At 43.9% G+C, this 19398-nt stretch overlaps 2 protein-coding genes across 2 annotated transcripts in view; both read right to left on the reverse strand.

The window, feature by feature from the left end:
• Window positions 1-6: 6 nt before the first annotated feature.
• LOC101979313 (17-beta-hydroxysteroid dehydrogenase 13) lies at window positions 7-12392 on the reverse strand. Its single transcript, XM_005359580.1, has 7 exons — window positions 12089-12392; window positions 9221-9328; window positions 7242-7373; window positions 5677-5783; window positions 4182-4319; window positions 2102-2218; window positions 7-385 (listed from the first exon to the last, which is right to left on the reverse strand). The coding sequence occupies exons 1-7, from the start codon at window positions 12296-12298 to the stop codon at window positions 295-297; spliced, it is 903 nt and encodes a 300-aa protein (XP_005359637.1). The 5' UTR covers window positions 12299-12392; the 3' UTR covers window positions 7-294.
• Window positions 12393-15438: 3046 nt separating this feature from the next.
• Window positions 15439-19398, reverse strand: part of LOC101979781 (estradiol 17-beta-dehydrogenase 11) — a 34790-nt gene continuing 30830 nt past the window's right edge. The window contains exons 6-7 of the mRNA XM_005359582.3: window positions 19116-19232; window positions 15439-16197 (exon numbers count right to left, since the gene is read on the reverse strand). Of these exons, the coding sequence (XP_005359639.1) occupies window positions 16113-16197; window positions 19116-19232 (202 nt within the window). The 3' untranslated portion in view covers window positions 15439-16112. The remainder of the gene's footprint in view (window positions 16198-19115; window positions 19233-19398) is intronic.

Genomic DNA, 19398 nt, shown 5'->3' on the forward strand with positions numbered 1-19398 from the left:
CCTTTGCCTACATTTTGATATTTAGTTATCTATAAAAACCACACTGATTATCTTAATGTTCCTTTGTTGAACAAATATTATCTTACTATATTCCCATTGCCATAACCAAATACTGTAAATTGAGATATCTACAAGCAGGCCAGAAGGGCAGCTAATCAGTCTTGTTCATTAGATGGCTAGTGCCAAGATTACATTTTAAACATCAGCAGCTCTTTCAACACACGAAAGGAAGCTTTACCGAGCCGACTCTGAGCTTAGGTTTTTGTCATTGGTGTATACATGTCTTGGCATACATTACTTCATTTTGATTTTGTGGCCCACAATTGCTTCGAATTGAATATCCTGCATACGATGTATAGCTTTTAAGGCACGTTCAGGAAGAAACCTACATTAAGAAAAAAAGATAAGAAACTTCAGTTTTAAGTTTTGATACTAGTGGCTCTTTTTTTTGCTATCTTGTTTTATTTTTGCTGTGTATTACCTGAACCACATTAGGTTTTCCTCCATTCTCTGTTTCTTCCTTAGTCTCTCCCACCCTCCACCCCCATCTGCACTGATCTATAATATAGCATTGCTCTTTCACAATAGTAAAATTGTATGACATCTTATACCAACAATGATTTAAAACTGAAGCTCACGGCTGAGCCGGTGAATTCTGGTGTCAAGGACTCAGAATCCATGGGACACACCCTTCCCCCTCCTCCTATGTTCAGGATACCTACTACTTTGTAAAAAGAAAGGCTAAGGAGCCTTTTTAAAAAGCCATTGCCTTTGAGCATAGTGCTGTGCCAAGTGGCTAACACAGCCAGCTGGAAGCCATCAGCTGTTTATAATAAAATGTTCAGGATTCACGCGGGCTGAATATTTAAGCTCGTTGGAGGGTTAGTTAGTCAACCTGAGCTGACAGCTGACAGACGAGCATAAGCGAACTGGAGGAGGCAGAAAGAGCACCCTCTACAAAGAAAGTCGTATTTCAAATCACACTGGGATTGTTTGCTAAGATTTACTTCCCTGTCAGCCCCTGGGTAGAGAGGGGGAAGATAGGGAAGAAACGAAGGGTCTGTGAAGACAAGGGTAAGAAGAGGGCTTCTGCAGGCCTTCCTGGCCCAGCTAGCCCACCCAACGACTAGCGATTGCCTCTGGTCACAAAAGGAGTTAAATGCAAAGAACAACAAAAAACCCGTTGCCAGAGAAACAAATCACATGGAAAACTCCACAATGAGGCAAAGGCTTTGAGATGCCTCCCTACGCAGGGTGGCTGCTCACACCCCAGGCAGAACAACCAATCATATTTATATCATGGTCATATACATGTCTGGTCTGATTTGGGGATTTTCCTACTCTAATGAGATCTATTTGGGGCTGTGCTGAAAAAACTTGCTTCATGGGATTTTGCAGTCTTTGGAGCTCATGAGCCTGGGAATTAAAGAACTGACTCCACGCTAAGGTCCTTGGATTGAAAATGAAGAGGTATGAAATCCCGTGGAGGTGGGTTGTGAGACATTTAGGATGTACACTCTCACAAAGAACTGCGAAATCTGAACACCTGAGGGCCTGAGAGATGATTGCACAAATGCGGGAGCCTGAGTTTAGTCACAAGAAACCACATAAAAAGCTGGGCATGGTGGTGTGCATGTAAGCCCAGTGACATCGACCCTAGCCCATTTGGATTGGTGAGTATAGGTCTCAGTGAAAGACCCTGGGGAGGTAGGGATGGAGGGAGAGGGAGAGGGTGAGGGAGAGATGGAGAGAGAAATCCTGCTTCATCTGCACCCACACACGCATCACACACAAACACATGAATACACACACAGAGCCTTTACAATAGATGTCCCCATAACCTGTCCTTCTTAAACTGCCTTTCCTCCAGTTTGAATAGTCATGAGCAACGTCTGGGCAGAGACAGCAGATGTATTAGACAAAGGGGATCAGGGAATCTAGGACTTATTTTCCTCCCTCTGGAATGAGTAAGGCAGTAATATGGGAAACTAAATTTTCACTCTGGATGAGGAGAGTTTCCATAGCTACCTTCCCATCTGAACATCTGTCTATAACATTTCTGTTTGTGGTTTAGTATTTCAGGGTTCTATTCTATACTGACTTTTCCAGGACTAGAGAAATGCCGATATAGGATGGGACGAAGATCATCTTCTTGTTGGTCAGTATTCCATCCATCAGACTTCTTGCGACTTCACTGGTCTCCAATACAGGCCACAACCTGGTGGAAAGTGGGGCAAAGAGTTGATGTCTATTTATACTGTATTTCTTCATTTGGGTGCTCGGATTGGACCCAGAACTTCACATATACCAAGACTGCACTCTACCACTGATGTGGGAGTGTCATATATCAATCTGTTGATTTCATTGGTTAAGCAATAAAGAAACTGCTTGGCCCTGATAGGTTAAAACATAGGTGGGAGGAGTAAACAGAACAGAATGCTGGGAGGAAGAGGAAGTGAGCTCAGAGACGCCATGCTCCCCTCTCCTGGGCAGATGTGATAGCTCTGCTCTCTGAAGCAGACGGCGATGCAGCCAGCCATCAGGTCAGACATGCTGAATCTTTCCTGGTAAGCGTACCTCGTGGTGCTACATAGATTATTAGAAATGGGTTAAGAGGCTGAAACTAATGGGCCAGGCAGTGTTTAAAAGAATACAGTTTGTGTGTTGTTATTTTGGGGCATAAGCTAGCCATGTGGGCGGGGTGCTGGGGACGCAGCCCCACTGCTCATATAACTACATACCACTGAGAGAGAACCCCAGTCCCTCCATTTTTTATTGTTTTTAGTTAATGAATGAAGAAAATGAACCCATCTCCTCACCAAATTTGGAATTAGGATTTAAAATGTCACCTCCCCCATATCCCATTCTGGTATCTTGTAGCACATTCTTAGACTTTCGGGTCCAGTGTGTATGTGTGTTAGAGCACCAGATCAAAATAAGTAAATCACGACAAGGTACAAGATGGAAAGCAACAGGAGGGGGAAGGGGAACAGAAGGGTGTGCATAGGGTGAGTCACGTGGTGTTTCCAGGCCTGTTGAATATAAAGAGAATATTCTATAGCTAAGTCCACCCCCACTGTGTATGGCTGTTTCGTAGAGCTGTAATGTTTCAAGGCATTTAGTGCTTAAGATTTGCTTCTCCTGCAGTTTTATGGAAACTGAATATTTGTATATGTCGTAGCTTTTTTGTGTATGTGGTGCCACATAGATGTATATGTATGTGCCACATCTGGTGGCATGGCCTTCCTTGATCCAAAGGTTGTGCACATGTATCATTGAGAAATGCTCTGAATCTGTGCCATTAATGAAGATGATGAGAGAAAAATCAAAGCATGAAAATGGGTTTAATATGTCACACCAAGGTTAGCAAGTGTAGGGGCAGCTGAGTGAAGAAGCAAGATGAAAAGGCCTTATTGAGAAAAGGTACCAAGCCACGGCTAAACACAGACAAGAGTTATAGGTTAATTTAAGTTGTAAGAACTGCTTATTAATAAGCCTGAGCTAATAGGCCAAACAGTTTATAAGTAATATAAGCCTCTGTGTGTTTCTTTGGGACTGAATGGCTACAGGACTGGACAGGACAGAAACTTCCGTCTACAATGAATGTCAGAACTTAATTCTTTGAGACAGTCTGTGGTTTCTGAAAACTCATGTGTGATTGGGATTCCAGTTGCAGACTAACAAACCATCATATGGAAACAGAAATCAATACTTTTTAGATTATTGGTGCTCTGTCTCTTCCCTAATTTTGCAATAGAGTCTTCAACCCATACTCAGAGCCCTGTTTGACACAAGCACCTTAATGTAGCCTCAGTCGGAAAAAATCAGGGTTTAGCCTAAGTGAGAACATTCCCGAGTCCTAAGCCTTACTGTATCTGCAGTTAGGGCTGCTCCAGGACTACAACCAATCTAACAGAGTTCTTACTTTTCTTCCCTATTGCATCCTCCCCTAGAGTAGCAGGGAACTCCCAGCAAAGCACATCAGATTCTAAGATCAGCACTTGCCAGGATTTTTAGGGGACTCACTCTAATACGTTAGTTAGCCACTAGAGGTTGAGGTGGTGCCACAAGATTTACTTAAATAAAGGTCACATACTTGTTAAGTACCTATGACCTACTCAAGATGCCATTGTCTGGGAGGGCTCCAGCTTAAAGGTCAGCACGGCCGAGTACCACCTCACCTTGTACTTGGGTTTTTGGTGAAGCCAGTATTCACGAACACAGGGCACAGACACGAGGTTCTGATACCAGTTTTCCCCAAGGTTTCCAGTTCTGCGGTCAGTGCTCGGTGGAAGCCAACAGCAGCAAACTTGCTGGAGCTATGAGAGAAAGGCAGCCATTAGCAAAGTTGGGGGACATTCTCAGCCACCTGTGAGAAGATAGACTGATTTGTTTAGGCCAAGAAGACCCCCGGCCTGCTACCTCCAGCTCTTCTGAGAGGGTAAATGACTATTCGTTTTTATTATCTTGTGTGATTAAGCAGAGTTCTGAACATGCCCAGTACCTTTTTCCTTTTGGGGTGCTGAGGATTGGACGAAGGGGTCTGTCCACGCTAAGAATGTATTCAACCATTGCTACATCCCAGGGCCATGTTCCTGACTTCTAACTAGCAAAGATAACAAAATAACCACTTTACAGACAGGCTTAATGTTTTCCATTCTACATGTGACCTTTTCTATGGTCCAGTCATCCTCACAAATGTTTCTTAATCTGGTTTTATTTCTGTCTTTATCTTTAAAAATATGAGTTGGGAAAAGACATTGAAAACACTCTGAAACCAATACTGACAAATTTTGTGGGACTATGAACAATTCTCCTTTCTTGATTAGTGGGGAAACCAATATTGACAAACTACTGTGAGACTTCGAACACTCCTTTCTTGATTAATGGGCTGATAGCTTCTCTCTTGACATTGGTGGTCTTATTGGCTTCTTAATTTCACTGAGTATTTGGAGTTGAAGGACTCCAGATGGTGTGGGTGATTCCTATTTGCAATCTTTAACACCAGATTCTATGTTCTTTTGTTTCTCTGATTATAAAATGTTGATAATGAAATATAAGACTATTTGGGGGATTCAATAAAATAGAATAGAAATAGTAACTTATTAAGCACAAGGAGCTATACAAGTGGTAATTTCTGTTTTGACCCAGGTGATGAAAAATCAGTATCAATGTGCATATAAAGATATAACAAATTGAACAACATTTGCATCCACTGCATTCAACTATCTTGACAAATTCGTTTCTGGGATTATTATGCCACAAAGTTCCCAGGGGACACGCTGCAGACAGTGTGTCCCTAGGACTTGGTGTGCAGTGTCTGCATCTCCTTGGGAGGTAGAGCCATTCCATATTCTTTCTCTAACACACGCATGCACCTAGGTCACAGTAGCTTCTGATGTTCTGTTTCCTAGTCTGTTGTGTTTCTTGTCTCAACACCCACACATTGCAGGATACAATGGAAACCCAATGGAAATACAATGGGGGAGCTTTCAGAAGTCTAAAATTTTTAAAATAAAATTAGAGCCAGTTTCCTTATTTTATAGTCATTAAAAAGATAGCCCAACCTTCCATGTAAATTCCCTACATTCAAATTCCCAAGCTGTGGGCCTGAAGACTAATAATCCCTCAGAAGTCCAAAAGTGCCTCGCACTGATGGCATTGCGCAGTACTTACCAATAGGGGATGAGGTAAGGGATCACTCCGTGGCCACACACTGAAGCCACTGTGACAATGTGGCCAGAGTTTCTTCTTAGCATCGACGGGAGAAGTGCTTTGATGATCTTAAGGTCCACGTAGAAAGAAAAGAAATAATACCAAAGGCATTAGGCAGATCCCAAATCAGGACATTTCACTTCTGCCAAGGTGGAGGCATTAGAAATAAAATACATGCAAGACTCTGTGGTCCCTCTGTACCAATGATAGAAAGGGAGCGTAAACATGATGGTTTGGGGCAGTGCCAAGAGCTGTGTCCTTTAACTCATATGCTGAGAACCTGTATTAATGTGTCCCTTTTCCCTTCAGAAAGAATTAAGCAGCTCCTTCCCGGACATGCCATCTAAGCAACATGATTATCATTTCTCTATAGGGCTAGGGATTAACCAGAGGGCTCTGTGCATGCTAGACAACCAGGGTATTGCTGAGTTCTGAGCAATATTGTCAAAGGATAAATCCTCAAATGTCAGATCTGAAGGGTAATTTGGCTTTTTACAAGTTCTTGGTTTCAATTAGAAGGTTGGGAATCTACTTGTATAAAGGCAATTGAAGAACATACACTGAGTTCTCTTCTGGTCCACAGCCACTGCGCACAGTGTGAGCAGACCCAAATCTCTTTCTAGTAACAGTATATATTATACACCGTGTTATGGGAAACAAAGATTTTTTTTTTGTTTCCAAAAGAGTCCTCACTGTATAGTGAGAAATATCAATAACATTTTATAGACTCAGGGCTGAGCACGGACGATCTTTGGATCCACATTAGCTCCAAGGGCTACACCAATATGGAGGCCCCACGCTCTCTCTAAAGGGTAGAGAGTCACACTTCAGCTTCTCGCAAACAACCAATGGTAAGAAACCTCCTGACCTGTCTTTCTACGTGCCAACATTCCGTGGACCTAACAGGCTGTTCCACCCGGAGCCCACAGGCTGCATATGGCTTAGATCAGCTCTGAACGCAGACCAGCACAAAGCTGTGAACTCATTGGACCATTTTGAGGTTTTTTTTTCTTCTTGGTAACTCGACTGTGAACTCCTCAGCAATGAACTTTATAGATGAAAATGTTATGTCCAAATGTCAACTTTTCTCAGAACTTCACCCAAAGTGTCCCCAGCTCCTGCACACATCTGTTTAGTGACTTCTATGTCCATTCAGCTCCTAGAGTCTATGAAAGGAGGCTACAAACGGATGCATTTCCTCTAAAACGCTGGAAAGATACACTGAGACAGCTGTGAGCTGACCTCCACAGAAGCTCTTGTGGACCCAGCACGTGCCAGGCTCTACGGTACGTTCCGTTTGACAAAACAAACCAGACGGCTTTCATTTGGGGGAGCTGTGTCCGCTTGAGCTCTGATTCCTGCGGCCAGAGACAACGTGGCTTTTCTACTCAAACACAGCACGATTCCCAAGTTAAATAAAACTTCACATTTTCCCACCCCAAAATATTGTGAACTCAATGAGTTCTCAGTACCAAGGAGATAGATACCAGACATACACCAGCCAGAAATATTTCCAACCCACTCACCCAAAAATGTCCTAGGATGTTGACCTCAAAAGTTTTGGTGATCTCCTCGTCCTTGGTGCTAAGAAGGTCAGCTGGATATATCGCCCCTGCGTTATTTATCACGATTTCTACGTCACCCACTTCTTTCTTCACCTTAAAGACGAGAAAATGAACACAGGATGGGTTACTCTCGAGTGGTCGTGGGGTTGATGTTGATAGGGGTCGGATGGGCAGAGGTATTTTCATGTTCTATATTATAAGGACATACACACCGCTTTGTGAAAAGGAACCAGAACACACATATTATCCTCAGCATGGCAGTTTACACGCTGCTAATGGGCTCTGTGTTCTGTGCTAACAGCTCCACTCCCTACCCCTAGCCCAGAAGCCTCCGAAGGAGTACCAGGTTGATACCAGCAGAAACTAAGTCGATTTGACATTTTTAAGAAACACCTGAGCCCAATAGCACACTACAGGGATGATAATGAGAGACACACAGACATCTCAAGTCACAAAACCGTCGTTGACTATCGAGAGGCAAGACTGAGAGTCAGAGACGGTGCCGTTGTCCACAGCCTGTCTAATTCGCCGGCTGGGGATGACAGGGAAGACTGATAGGTAGGACAGCAACCTGCCATCTTCTCAGGTGGCCGGTTCTGTGAGTAAAGAACAGATTTAAGATACAATTCCTTCTGTGCTCACTGGCTTCGGGATAGCTAGTTGGGTCACAATGCCATCCGGGGATTTTTTTTTTTTTTAATTCCACTGCTAAGGTCTCTCAGAGTTCAGACAGGAAAGAACTGGCTGCTCTGGCAGCACAAAAGGAACCTGTCTGTCACTAGGGAGGCTCAACTATGGGTGAGAACCTTTAATTTTGTGCTCAGTGTGGCCCGGGTCGTGTGAAGGCTTATGAATTTAAGAACTTAAATAAACAAGAATTAATCTTTGTACTGGTAAACTAATACTTAAGTTCTGATGAAATATTTCTGGAGTGTTATGTAATGAATCTTGGTTCCACTACCCACTGGCCTCATGGCCTTTGTCTGGGCCAAGCCTTCCGAGCATTTGTTTACTCATCTATAGAGAGGCTGGTGGCGTTTGAAAACTGACTTAGGAAGGTGGCGGCCCCTCAGAATCAGATGGCTTGGTTCACTGAAAGCGCTCCATGTGTGCTTTTTCTAAACTCTGGCTACAGAGGGCTGTGAGAGGGCTTAGCAGGGAAAGACAGTTTTTTCCAGACTGGACAAGCCCAGGACCCACACTGTGGAAGGAGAGAACCTGCTCCCAAAAGTTGACCTCTGAATTCACATACACCCCCACATGCACACGCGTGTGTGTGCATGCATACGCACACAACGTACACTCAGGCACACAATGCACACATACACACTAAATAAATAAAATGCTTAACTGTCATTAACTGTATGTTTTCCATAAAAGGCTACATTGTACACAAACCAATAAATCTCAGAGAAGAAATAAGTAACTAATAGTAAACTAGTAGAACAAATGTAACTCAAAAAATAGTTAGGAAAATATTCTGCAGATAAATTTTCCATCATAGCTGGCGGTGGTGGAGCACACCTTCAATCCCTGCACTCGGGAGACAGAGGCAGGTGGACCTCTGTGAGTTCGAGGCCAGCCTGGTGTACTGAGAAAGCTCCAGGCCAGCCAGGGCTGTTAAACAGAGAAAGCCTGTCTCGAAGAATCAACAAAACAAACAAAACAGAGAGAGAGAGAGAGAGAGAGAGAGAGAGAGAGAGAGAGAGAGAGAGAGAGAATCTGTTATTTAATTCTTCTAGGCCATTGCTCAAACTTCTGAACAGAGCAAATTTGATTGATAATATGAAACATTCGCAGAGGCCAGAGCTGAGGATTTTAATACCAATAAAGTTCTGTTTATGCTTTCCTTTGGTCACACAGCATCTTCACTGAGCGGCTGGTGTCTGGGCAGCCCCAGAGAAACTTTCCCCTTCTCAGCTGATGCACCCTGTTCTCACCTGATCCACAGAGTTGTAAATCTCCATCCGGTTGCTGCAGTCCACCACAAACACATGCACAGTGGCCCCCAGTTTCCGGCATTCGGCTGCAGTTTCTTCAACACCGCGCTGTGTGTTGGGGCGAGGGTGGGAGGCAAATTCAAGGAAAAATAAGCAACAGAGAAGAAAGACTCTAAAATCCTTGTCTCTCCTTAAGTGTAAGGGAATTCTGTGAACTAATTACACTGACTTTACCGGCGAACCAGCACCAGCAAGGAAGAGAAACAGTCGTTGCATTTAGGGCTTTTGCAGCTTTTCATCCTGACTGGGGCTTTCACGTAGAGGTAGAGAGATGCTGTCATAGTGTAAAGGGCATCCTTGATGTGCCAGAAGGTACCTTATGCTCCTCTCAATGCCAGGGAAGATGTCTGAGCATGGAGGGCAGAAGGGTGGCTGCTCCATTTGCTCAGCTCACCCTTGGGGAGCATGAGCCAAAGCTGGCAGGAAAGGGCTGAGCAGCGGCTAACTAGCAGTGATTCTAGACTAGGTACATTTCTATTGACTGGCCTAGACAACTCAGACTCATTCCCCTGGTGTGAGAGGAGATTCTTATCTGAGGGAAGCTTCCATGGGAAACTGGTTACTACACCAGATGATCTATCGGGCATTTATTTTTCTGGTGCTGTGAGTGGATAAAGGCCAAGAGCCAATGGTTGAAATTGCCCACGAGTCCCGGAAGTGGAGACAGCTTATTTTTAGCCTAAATTCAGAGGCCTCTCTCTTACTTGAGATGAACTGTCCTAACGCCGTGAGAGTGTGTGTGTGTGTGTACGTGTGTGTGCACGTGTGTGCATGTGTGTGTGCTTTCTCTCCTGTTGTTTTAGGCCAGTTGTCACTCTCTACCCCTTGTTTACTGTGTGTACCCCAAGAGGGTCTCCAGCTCCGGCCAGTGTCTCTGCCTCATCCTGCTGAGTCAACACCCCGGGAGGCTTTAATTTTAATTTTTATTTTTGACCTCCATTTCGAGGAAATATGAATTCTTTCCAAGTTTTGGCATCTGATGATTTCATAGGGAATATTATGAGGTTTAAAATAATTGTTTGTTTTAATTTGTTTTTCGAGACAGGGTCTCTTTGTGTAGCAGCTCTGGCTGTCCTGGGACTCACTTTGTAGACCAGGCTGGTCTTGAACTCACAGAGATCCACCTGTCTCTGCTTCCCGAGTGCTGGGATTAAAGACATGTGCCACCGCTGCCCAGCTTAAAGTAATTTTTAAAAATTATACATTTCCCTCTCCTGGCTGTCCCCACTTCTCTGTGATGGAGAGTGGGGACGCCCGAGAAACCCTTTCCTGTGCACACCGGGACGGAAGTAGTGTCACCATCTCGTGCGGCATCCCTCAGTGGATGGGTGGGTTTGGCATAGGCTGACGGCCTCCCTTGGGTCCCCTTTGCATTTTCCCATCTTGGGCTAAACTGCACAGAGCAGTAACTGAAGTCTCAAAAAACAAAAAAAAAAAAAACAAAAAACAAACAAACAAAAACCCTCACACTTTAACAAGGATTAGAATGTCACTACAAAACCAACTGTCCCTTCAGATAGCCTTGGGGTGGGTGGCAGCATAGAGCAGCAGTCTGGGTAGGAGAATTTCCACTGATTTTGGCTTCTGCTGGAAGCCTGCTTACTTCCCGAAGGCCCAGCTGCCTCCAACCGCCTCCCCCCCTCCCCATTTTGTCTAGATCTGAGGTCTGGAGAGAGTAGCAGCAACCAGAGCTTCAAGCAGGTGCTTTGACTGAAGAAGAAGGATTCACCACTGTTGCCTGCTTCAGCAGCACAGCCGCTGGCAAGCTGTCCCTGTTCCTGCAGTGAGGGCTTATCCGCGCAGCTCGTGGAAGCAATTCTAATTAAACTCGAGAGCTCGCACACATACAGAAGACATGGAAGTGGGGGGCCGTAAAAATGGGGGTCAGCAAGTGTGAGGGGGCAAGAGATAAAAATGGGGCTGAGGACTGACTATGATCAAAATAAACATTTTTTATGATGAAACCCATGATCACGTATGACAAGATTTGCTCATAAGAGCTTACAAAAGCCCTCCAGTCTTAGCATTGATTTGGAACCTGGCAGAATGTAACTCTTTGTCAGTTTTGCTCATGAAGACCTGCTGTAGGGTCAACTCCTCTGTGTCCTGCGCTTTGCTAACCTCAGTGTTCTTTCTCTAGTAGTGTACAAAATAGTATGCTTCGGGATGGCATTTCCACACACACACATGAGATGTTTAGCAGCCCCCATGATTGCTGTTCTCCCCTAGTCTCCGACAGCCTCCCTCTTTGGCTTTGGTTATCATTCTATCTGTAGTCAAGACTGGCTTCCAGCTCACAGCAATCCTCTTGCTTGGCTCCTCCAGTGCTTGGGGCCACAGCAGAGCGACCATGCCTGGCAGATCCTTCCCTCTGTTAGTCTGGCTTGTTTCACCTGACATTTATCACTTCCAGTTTTGCCCTCTGAAGTTTCATCCCAATTGTAGAGATTTAAAAAAAAAAAATGAAGTTGAGGTAAGTGATGTGGCTTGCTTAGTTCCAGCAGCTTGGGAGCTTCCCGGCTCCTGCAGCTTTGGTATCACATTGGGTACAGTGGTAGAAACAAACAAACAAACAAAACAAAACAAAAAACTTCATGGCTTAGTCCTCCAGCTTCTTCTCTCCATCCAGTCAACCTGTCACAGAGAACATGCAAGGCTCCGGAGGATTTATTAAAACTTTGTAAAAGGAAAACAAAAAGAAGTGCTAAATCAAATAACCAAAGAAATACATTATTATTGTGTATTTCTTCTTATTAAATTTTGCCTTATTATTTTGTGACTTTGAAGGTTGACAAAAACACGTGTTACCTTATTGATGTCCCACAGGACCAATCTGCTTTTCCGCTTTGCAAATTCATGAGCCGTCAGCCTGCCTATTCCGTGTCCAGCCCCGGTGATGAGAACAATCTGTCCAGCCACAGATTTTCTTCTCTGGGGAATAAAGAACTTTACCAGCGACTCCAAGTAGGAGTAGAGAATGATGGCCACCAGCAGGAGAAGATCTAGGATGATGTGCATGGCTCTGCACCACGCTCTCCCTTCGGTTGCGTTCTGGAAACAGACGCCTCTGCACAGAACTCCACAAAGAGCCCTGTTGGGTATGACAGGCTGCAGGAGGTGAGGCAGCCTTTGCCTCCCGCCCCTGACAAATCAGATACACCTTTCGTTTTTGAAACGAGGCCAGCTTCTAACAGAAGCTGAGGACAGGTCAGGGAACCCAGCAGTATGTGCCCTTTGGACCTGCTTATTGGAGAAGCAGTTATGTTTCAACACAAAACTTCATCTCTCGAAGTTATTCTGGAAATATTGCATCACCTAATGGTCTGGGATCATGGAGAGAACTGACTTTCATATAACCTAAAATTCTCTTCACCCTCGGGGTTCCCATGCAAGCTTCATCACCCAGAATCCATAGTGGAAGCATAGAACCAACTCTACACCCCCATACCCTCAGCCCTTATCATAAAGTTCTTATCTCCCAGCCACTTGTACACATCCATACCAGAGTTGTATGAAGCTGGCTGTGAAAAATTGATTGCCCCAATGTTACAAGTGAGACTTTGGGTAATTACCCAGGTAGCCGGTTGTCTGTCATTTCTTGTACCTTTTGGAAGTTGCTTGATTGAATTTCCTGTTTACTCAAGTAATATTAATTTCCCTTCTCATTTCTTTAATAGGGTTGAAGACTAGAAAGTCATAGTTACTTTCCTGTCATGACTTAGCCAAGCCAGTTTTTAGTATAAGACTTAGACTTCCTAGGATAGGATAACGATTGAAACATTTAGCACATATTTCTTGTTTGGTGTTGTTCATGCTGGTTGTAATTCTAATTTTTATGTATGTTTTTGCCTCTTTTTTCCCATGGACAATAATTTATATTTGTTCTTATTGTATATAGTTTTGTATTAGGCTTAGGACACACCTTTATCCTAGGTGGAGGCAGGAGGAAGTCCAAGGTCACACCCAGCTATGTTGTGAGTTGCAGCCAGGATACCTGAGACCCTGTTTTATAAAAGACACTTGAAGGAGAAGCGCCTGATATGGTAGCCCCTGCCTCCTTTAGTAATAGCTTTATTCATTTGGCTAACTTACACATGTGCCACAGGCTTGCCAACTTTAGCTGCCATGTATGTATGCATGTATGGTGTGTGTCTCTAGTCCCAGCACTACAGATGTATGTATGTACATATGGTATGTGTCTCTAGACCCAGAACTAGGGATGTGTGCATGTATGTATGTTTGCACGTATGGTGCGTGTCTCTAGTCCCAGCACTACAGATGTATGTATGTACATATGGTATGTGTCTCTAGACCCAGAACTAGGGATGTGTGCATGTATGTATGTTTGCACGTATGGTGCGTGTCTCTAGTCCCAGCACTAGGGATGCAGAGAGAAACATGCAAGGGACAGGACAATCTGGTCTACCTACTGAGTATCAGGTCACCTAGAGTGACACAGTGAGACCCCATTTCAAGAAAAAAACAAAACAAGAGCAAACAAAACCTTCTGTAGTTAATATAAGCTTCTGTGTGTTTATTCAGGACTGGCACAGTTGGGACAAAAGAAAGGCTCTGCCTCCAATTACATAGGCTGATGGGCAGGGCTGTTGTCATGGTAGTTAGGACCTGGAGTACACATGGGGTCTTGGGTGCCCCTTACCTTCCCTATGCCCCACCTGAGGTCCTAGGCTATAGGACAGTGCTGCCATATCAGGGCAGACATTCTTTTCTTACTTATTGTCTGAGAAATGACCTCACTGGCACACCCAGCAGTGAGCATTGCTAATTCCCTAGGCATTCCTTAATCTAAAACTGACAATCAAGATTAGTCATCCCATCCAAAGTGGCCCCAGTGCACAATCCCGACAGCTGGCAAGCAGTCTCTCAAGTCTTGGATTTGGGTTGAGGTCCTCAAAGGCCGCCCTACAGATGAATGAGGTGGATTTTCTCATCAAACTAGGGAGAGAGAGATTTCAAGTGAGGATTAGCTTCAAACATGTAATATGTTTAACATGTAATAAGCCTCAGACTCTGAGTCAAAGGAGTCACTGCCTGATGTTGGTGAATTAGAGCAAGCTTTTAAAAATCACAGAGGGAAAAAACCCAGAAGCCCTTCCCCATTCTGCATACATTTACCACCCCACAGAGTGCGGCTCTGACTCAGGGTTGCTCTTCTGAGTTCCTGGGGCTACTGCTCTGTCCACAGCCAGTCTGACTCCTAACAGTCCCGTGGGGCAGGACTCCTGTGAGATCGGGTGTTGTTTGACTTTCTTTTGGGACCACAAGTTCACAAATAACAACATGGAGACTTATTATGAAAGCTCAGCCTTAGCTTAGGCTTGTCTTCAATTAGTTCTGAAAACTAATTAACTCATATATCAACATTCTGTCACGTGACTCCGTTACCGCTCCTCTGTACAGCATGCCTGACCTGCTCCGAGTCTGCTGGCAAAATCCCTGCGTCTAGATTCCCCCTCTGCCTTTCCTCTCTCTGCCTATCCTCTCCTACCTAGCTAGTGGCCATTCAATCAGAAGGTGCCTTGGCAAAGACATAATTTCACAATATACACAAATATTCTGCAACAATCACGTGGCAATCTGCCTGGTGTGTCTTAACATTCAAGAAATGAGTTTCTATTTTGCCAGTATCATATTCAAAGAAGCAGGGCTCATACTGGTCACTCTCAAAATCCGTATTTGCATTAATTTCTGATGAAAGCTTTGGAAGGTAAAATGAGTTTAGTGGGAAAAGGGAAATGCTATCAGTATGCTGATATTCACAGTGAGTTCTCTTACTGAAGTTTCTGGAGGCTTCCACCATGCCTACTCCACTGGCAGCTAAGATTGACAAACCTATGACATATGTATAAGTGAGCCAAATGAATAAAGCTATTACTAAAGGCGGCAGGGGCTACCATATCAGGCGCTTCTCCTTCAAGTGTGCTAACGGGCCAGATGTGGTACAGAGTGGTAGGGATGGAGCCCAGTTGTTTATGCCTGTTAGGTTTGTACTCTGCCAATGGAGCTACATGCCCCACCCAACCCTGAACCTGACCATACAGCCCCACCTCACTGAACTTCACCTTCAAGAAGTTTCTGGAGTCAAATCAAAACAAAACAACAACCAAAAACAAAACAAAACAAAAAACAAAACAAAGAAAAAGACAGACTTTATTGCACCACTGATTTTTCTTTAATTTAAAGGTCAAGTCATGTTCTATGTGTAGCAGAGACAATGAGGGCTGAAATGTGGTCCATTCATTATTATTATTTGTAAATGTATTGTCCTGTACTTCAGCCTGAAAGCCCGCAGATGCCTTTATACTTGCAAGAGGATCTACCCCAGCTTCCTGGGACTGGTATTTCAGGAAACAGTGCTGATACATGGGTTGAAATGTTTCAGAGCACATGAAAGCAATGACACTAGACACTAGACACGGTCCTTCGTTCCCTCTGGAGAGGCTAAAGTTTCTAATTTATATGGAACAGAGGAGGAAATGTGAATTACACAAGCTAAAAGTACAATGACAAATATCTTAAATAAAAATGGTCAGCACAAGTTCTGAACACTTGGGGATGAGCTGCAAAATCTGAAAAAATATTATCTTGAAATCGACCATCTTCCCCTCCCCTTTCCATAAGAACAACTCTTAAGGCCACTTGGTTCTATGATGGGAAACTGGCTTTCGTGAGTAGGGTCACACTTCAAAAAGAGATGGTGAAGAAACAAGATAACAAAAAACCCAGAAGATTGAAAACATTAAAATTTTGATTACTATGGGAAGGAATCAACTTGAGAGCAGTAAGTCAGCTTTTCATGAGACCAGAGTCATCATTTGTCTTTGTATCCAATAACTGCATCGAACTTAATGTTGAGCCTGTGCTTCAGAACTGCCAGGAACCGTTCCGGAAGGATCCTAGGAGAGACGCGCAAGTATATTAGGAAAATGATACCAAGTACTTTTGAAAAACACATTCACTTAAAATTAATTTTTGTATTTCAATTCATTTCTTTGTTGTTGTTGTTTTTCGAGACAGGGTTTCTCTGTAGTTTTGGAGACTGTCCTGGAACCCACTCTATAGACCTGCCTGACTCTGCCCACCTCCCCCGAGGGCTGGGGTTAAAGGCCTGTGCCACCACCGCCCAACCTTTCACTTCCTTCTTAAATAAGTAAGTTAACTTTCACTAGGGTAGAAGGGTCCTGAATATCTTTTGAAATTTACACATATAAGTATTTATTTACTTTTAAAATAAATATGTTCTTTCCTTTTTTCAGAAGACCTCAGAGGGGAGGTAAAGCTGAACAGTTGAGATGCTAAAGGGTTAAAACCACTGCAGCTGGAGAGGAAGCAGATGTGAGGGCTAAGATGATGTAATTCAGACGTCACTGAAATGCTGCCCCGAAGCCCAGGAAAGGCAGCGACAATGCAGGCAGTGCCCCTGGTCTTGAGCATAACAGTGAACAAATTAACCTTTGAGTTTGAATTTCTCATGCGTGTATGGAAAAAATTATGCCCAATTGTTCTTGTGAACAATCTCTATGTTGATATTAAAGGCTATGAGCAGTGACAGACACGCAGCTCATCTCATTATTTTCTCCACGGAGTGTGCACTAAAGACTGTTTAGAAGTTTGTCACAGTCCAGTGGGTCTGAGATAAAGTAAACGGGATGTATAGGTCAGTGTAATGGCGTACAGTGACCTGCCAGACAGCATTCAGTGTTTGGAATCTGCACACCGCATACCGTAATGGCGATTCCAACAGTAAGAGCAGTAATCGCCGTATAAGGCCCCAAGGGAGTGCTCGTGGTGCACTTTAGATGGTTTTAATAAAAAGATTTCTTTCTTATTTTACATGGATGAGTATTTTGTCTATATGTCTGTAAGTGCATGGTGTGTGTGCCTGGTATCCTCTGAGGCTGGAAGAGGGCACTAGATCCCTTGGAACTGGAAGAGGGCACTGGATCCCTTGGAACTGGAAGAGGGCACTGGATCCCTTGGAACTGGAAGAGGGCACTGGATCCCTTGGAACTGAAGAGGGCACTGGATCCCTTGGAACTGAAGAGGGCACTGGATCCCTTGGAACTGCAATTATGGATGGATGTGAGCCACCATGCTGGGAACTGAACCCTGGTCCCCCTGTAAGCACAGCAAGATCTCTTAACTGCTAAGCCATTTCTCTAGCCCTTCCCTTGGCTTTTTACCTAACCCTGAGGGCATGTTCAGCTGGGGTTTGAGCAGAAGGGGCTAGAAGGCTTGTCATACTTAGATCTCCTAAGGTTGGTATTTTTTTTTTCATCTTCAGAATAATTTTTTTTAATCAGATGCTGGTAACAATTACCTGTTAAAACACATATTTCTGAGTCCAGACTGAAATAATCTGTATTAAAATATCTAGAAGAGGGTGGAATCTACTTGTTAAGTAGGTATCTCAAGCAACCCCATGAAGCTGTAGAAGCCCCTGTCTAGGCACAGAGGGCAAGGACATCTGTTTCCCCCAGCGCTCCTGCGAGTACTATTTGAACAGCCTCAAAGGCCACACAGGTTCTCAGGCAGTTCCTTAGGAGGGTGTGTGTTTTATGGGCATTCTTAGCACCCCTGATTTCTAATTTCTGCCAAGTCTGGGAGTCACCCGAAGAACTAGAGAGCAGGTCTCAAATATCAGCGCTTTCTGGGCCTCTCCAGGGAACTCCGTCTGCACCAGAGAACGCGACAGCCAAAGAACACATCTTCTGGGGAGTTGGAGGGAATGAAAATTCTCATTCAAGGGAGCAGGAGATTTTGGACTCCTAACGAACTGAGTCACATGGATGTTCACAATGCAGGGACCACACTGCAAGCAAGGCCCCGATCTCTAAAATTATAGATCATTTAGTGACTCCTATGCTTCAAGAAGACTTTCTGTACCGTGAAAACTCCCATGAGATCTGTGAATGTGGATCTAAAATATAACTTTTTTGTTACCGAACAAAGACTGTGACGAATCTGTGAACTGCCTCACTCAAAGCTTCTCAAGGTACTTTGCTAGTATTTCTTCCTGCGTTACAGATGCTGATTTTTATTTTATTTTAATTTGCTCTCTTCTAATGTATTTTTTGTTAGGGTTCCATATGTCACTAAAGGTCGGCAAACCGAAAAGGTAAGCGTTGTGGAGAGAGGGCGGCCGTCCAGCTAGATGACGGAGGTTACAGCAGACAGCAGACCTATTTCCTGAGCAAGATTCTGCAGTGACCGTTCTGGACTCAAAAGATGGATCCTCATGGGAAGCTTCTCCGTTCTGTATGGTCTCCATTTAGAAGCCAGAAACCATGAGAGCTGTTGCTCCCGTGACAGCTGCCTTCTCCTACCACCATCTTAACGCTGTCAGTTGCAGAATTTAAGACCAAACCCAGTCTTCATTGGTAATGCGAGACCATGTCTTTCTTAGATGTCTTTGAAATTACCTACTGGGTCAGAACCCAGCACTGATAATAAGCATTTTGCTTAACAAATGACAAAAAGATAAAAATAAAAAAATCTAACCTTGGTCTCCTTTGGTCCTACTGTCCAATGAGTCTACTGCTAGAAATGCTTTAAAACAATCATGTTCATCAATGAGACATAAATTTCTTTAAAAAACAACAACAACTAACAAACCTTAAAAACACATGAAAGTGCTTCGGTGACTATTCCGGTCTTCTCTCGATGATTAGCACCCTCAGCTTTAAAAACTCAGAACCCCGTCGCCTCTTCTCTTTTGTCAGTTCACTCCCATATAAATGCATTAAATCCACTGATTTTAAATCGAGCAGGAACATGGTGACTTCTAACGTCAACAAACACAAGTGTCACTTACTTTTCAAATGCCATCAATAACTTGATAGAACTCGGAACAAATATCATTTTCTTCTCGGTGAGGATCCCGTACATGAGATTTTCCACCACCTCTTCAGGCTCCAGGGTGGGTCCTAAACTAAAACAGAGGCAGGCTTCAGAAACAAGATAGCTCACTGAGCGAAGTTTGGTATTGAACAAGAGGATTCTGCATTCAGAGGAAAGGCTGCTCTGGAACCACAAGTTCATAAACACCTGTGTGAATGGCATAGGACACTGGGGGCTACACTGTGGCCTGATACCCA

This window comes from Microtus ochrogaster, linkage group LG1 (genome assembly GCF_000317375.1).
Source record: "Microtus ochrogaster isolate Prairie Vole_2 linkage group LG1, MicOch1.0, whole genome shotgun sequence".
Taxonomy (NCBI): domain Eukaryota; kingdom Metazoa; phylum Chordata; class Mammalia; order Rodentia; family Cricetidae; genus Microtus; species Microtus ochrogaster.

Coding starts and splice junctions, on each gene's coding strand:
- LOC101979313 (XM_005359580.1), bottom strand. CDS start 12,298: ATGCACATCATCCTAGATCTTCTCCTGCTGGTGGCCATCATTCTCTAC. Junction 2,219..4,181: donor ACCAAAAACCCAAGTACAAG/GTGAGGTGGTAC, acceptor ACTTTCCACCAG/GTTGTGGCCTGTATTGGAGA. Junction 386..2,101: donor ATTTCTCTAGTCCTGGAAAA/GTCAGTATAGAA, acceptor TTCTTAATGTAG/GTTTCTTCCTGAACGTGCCT.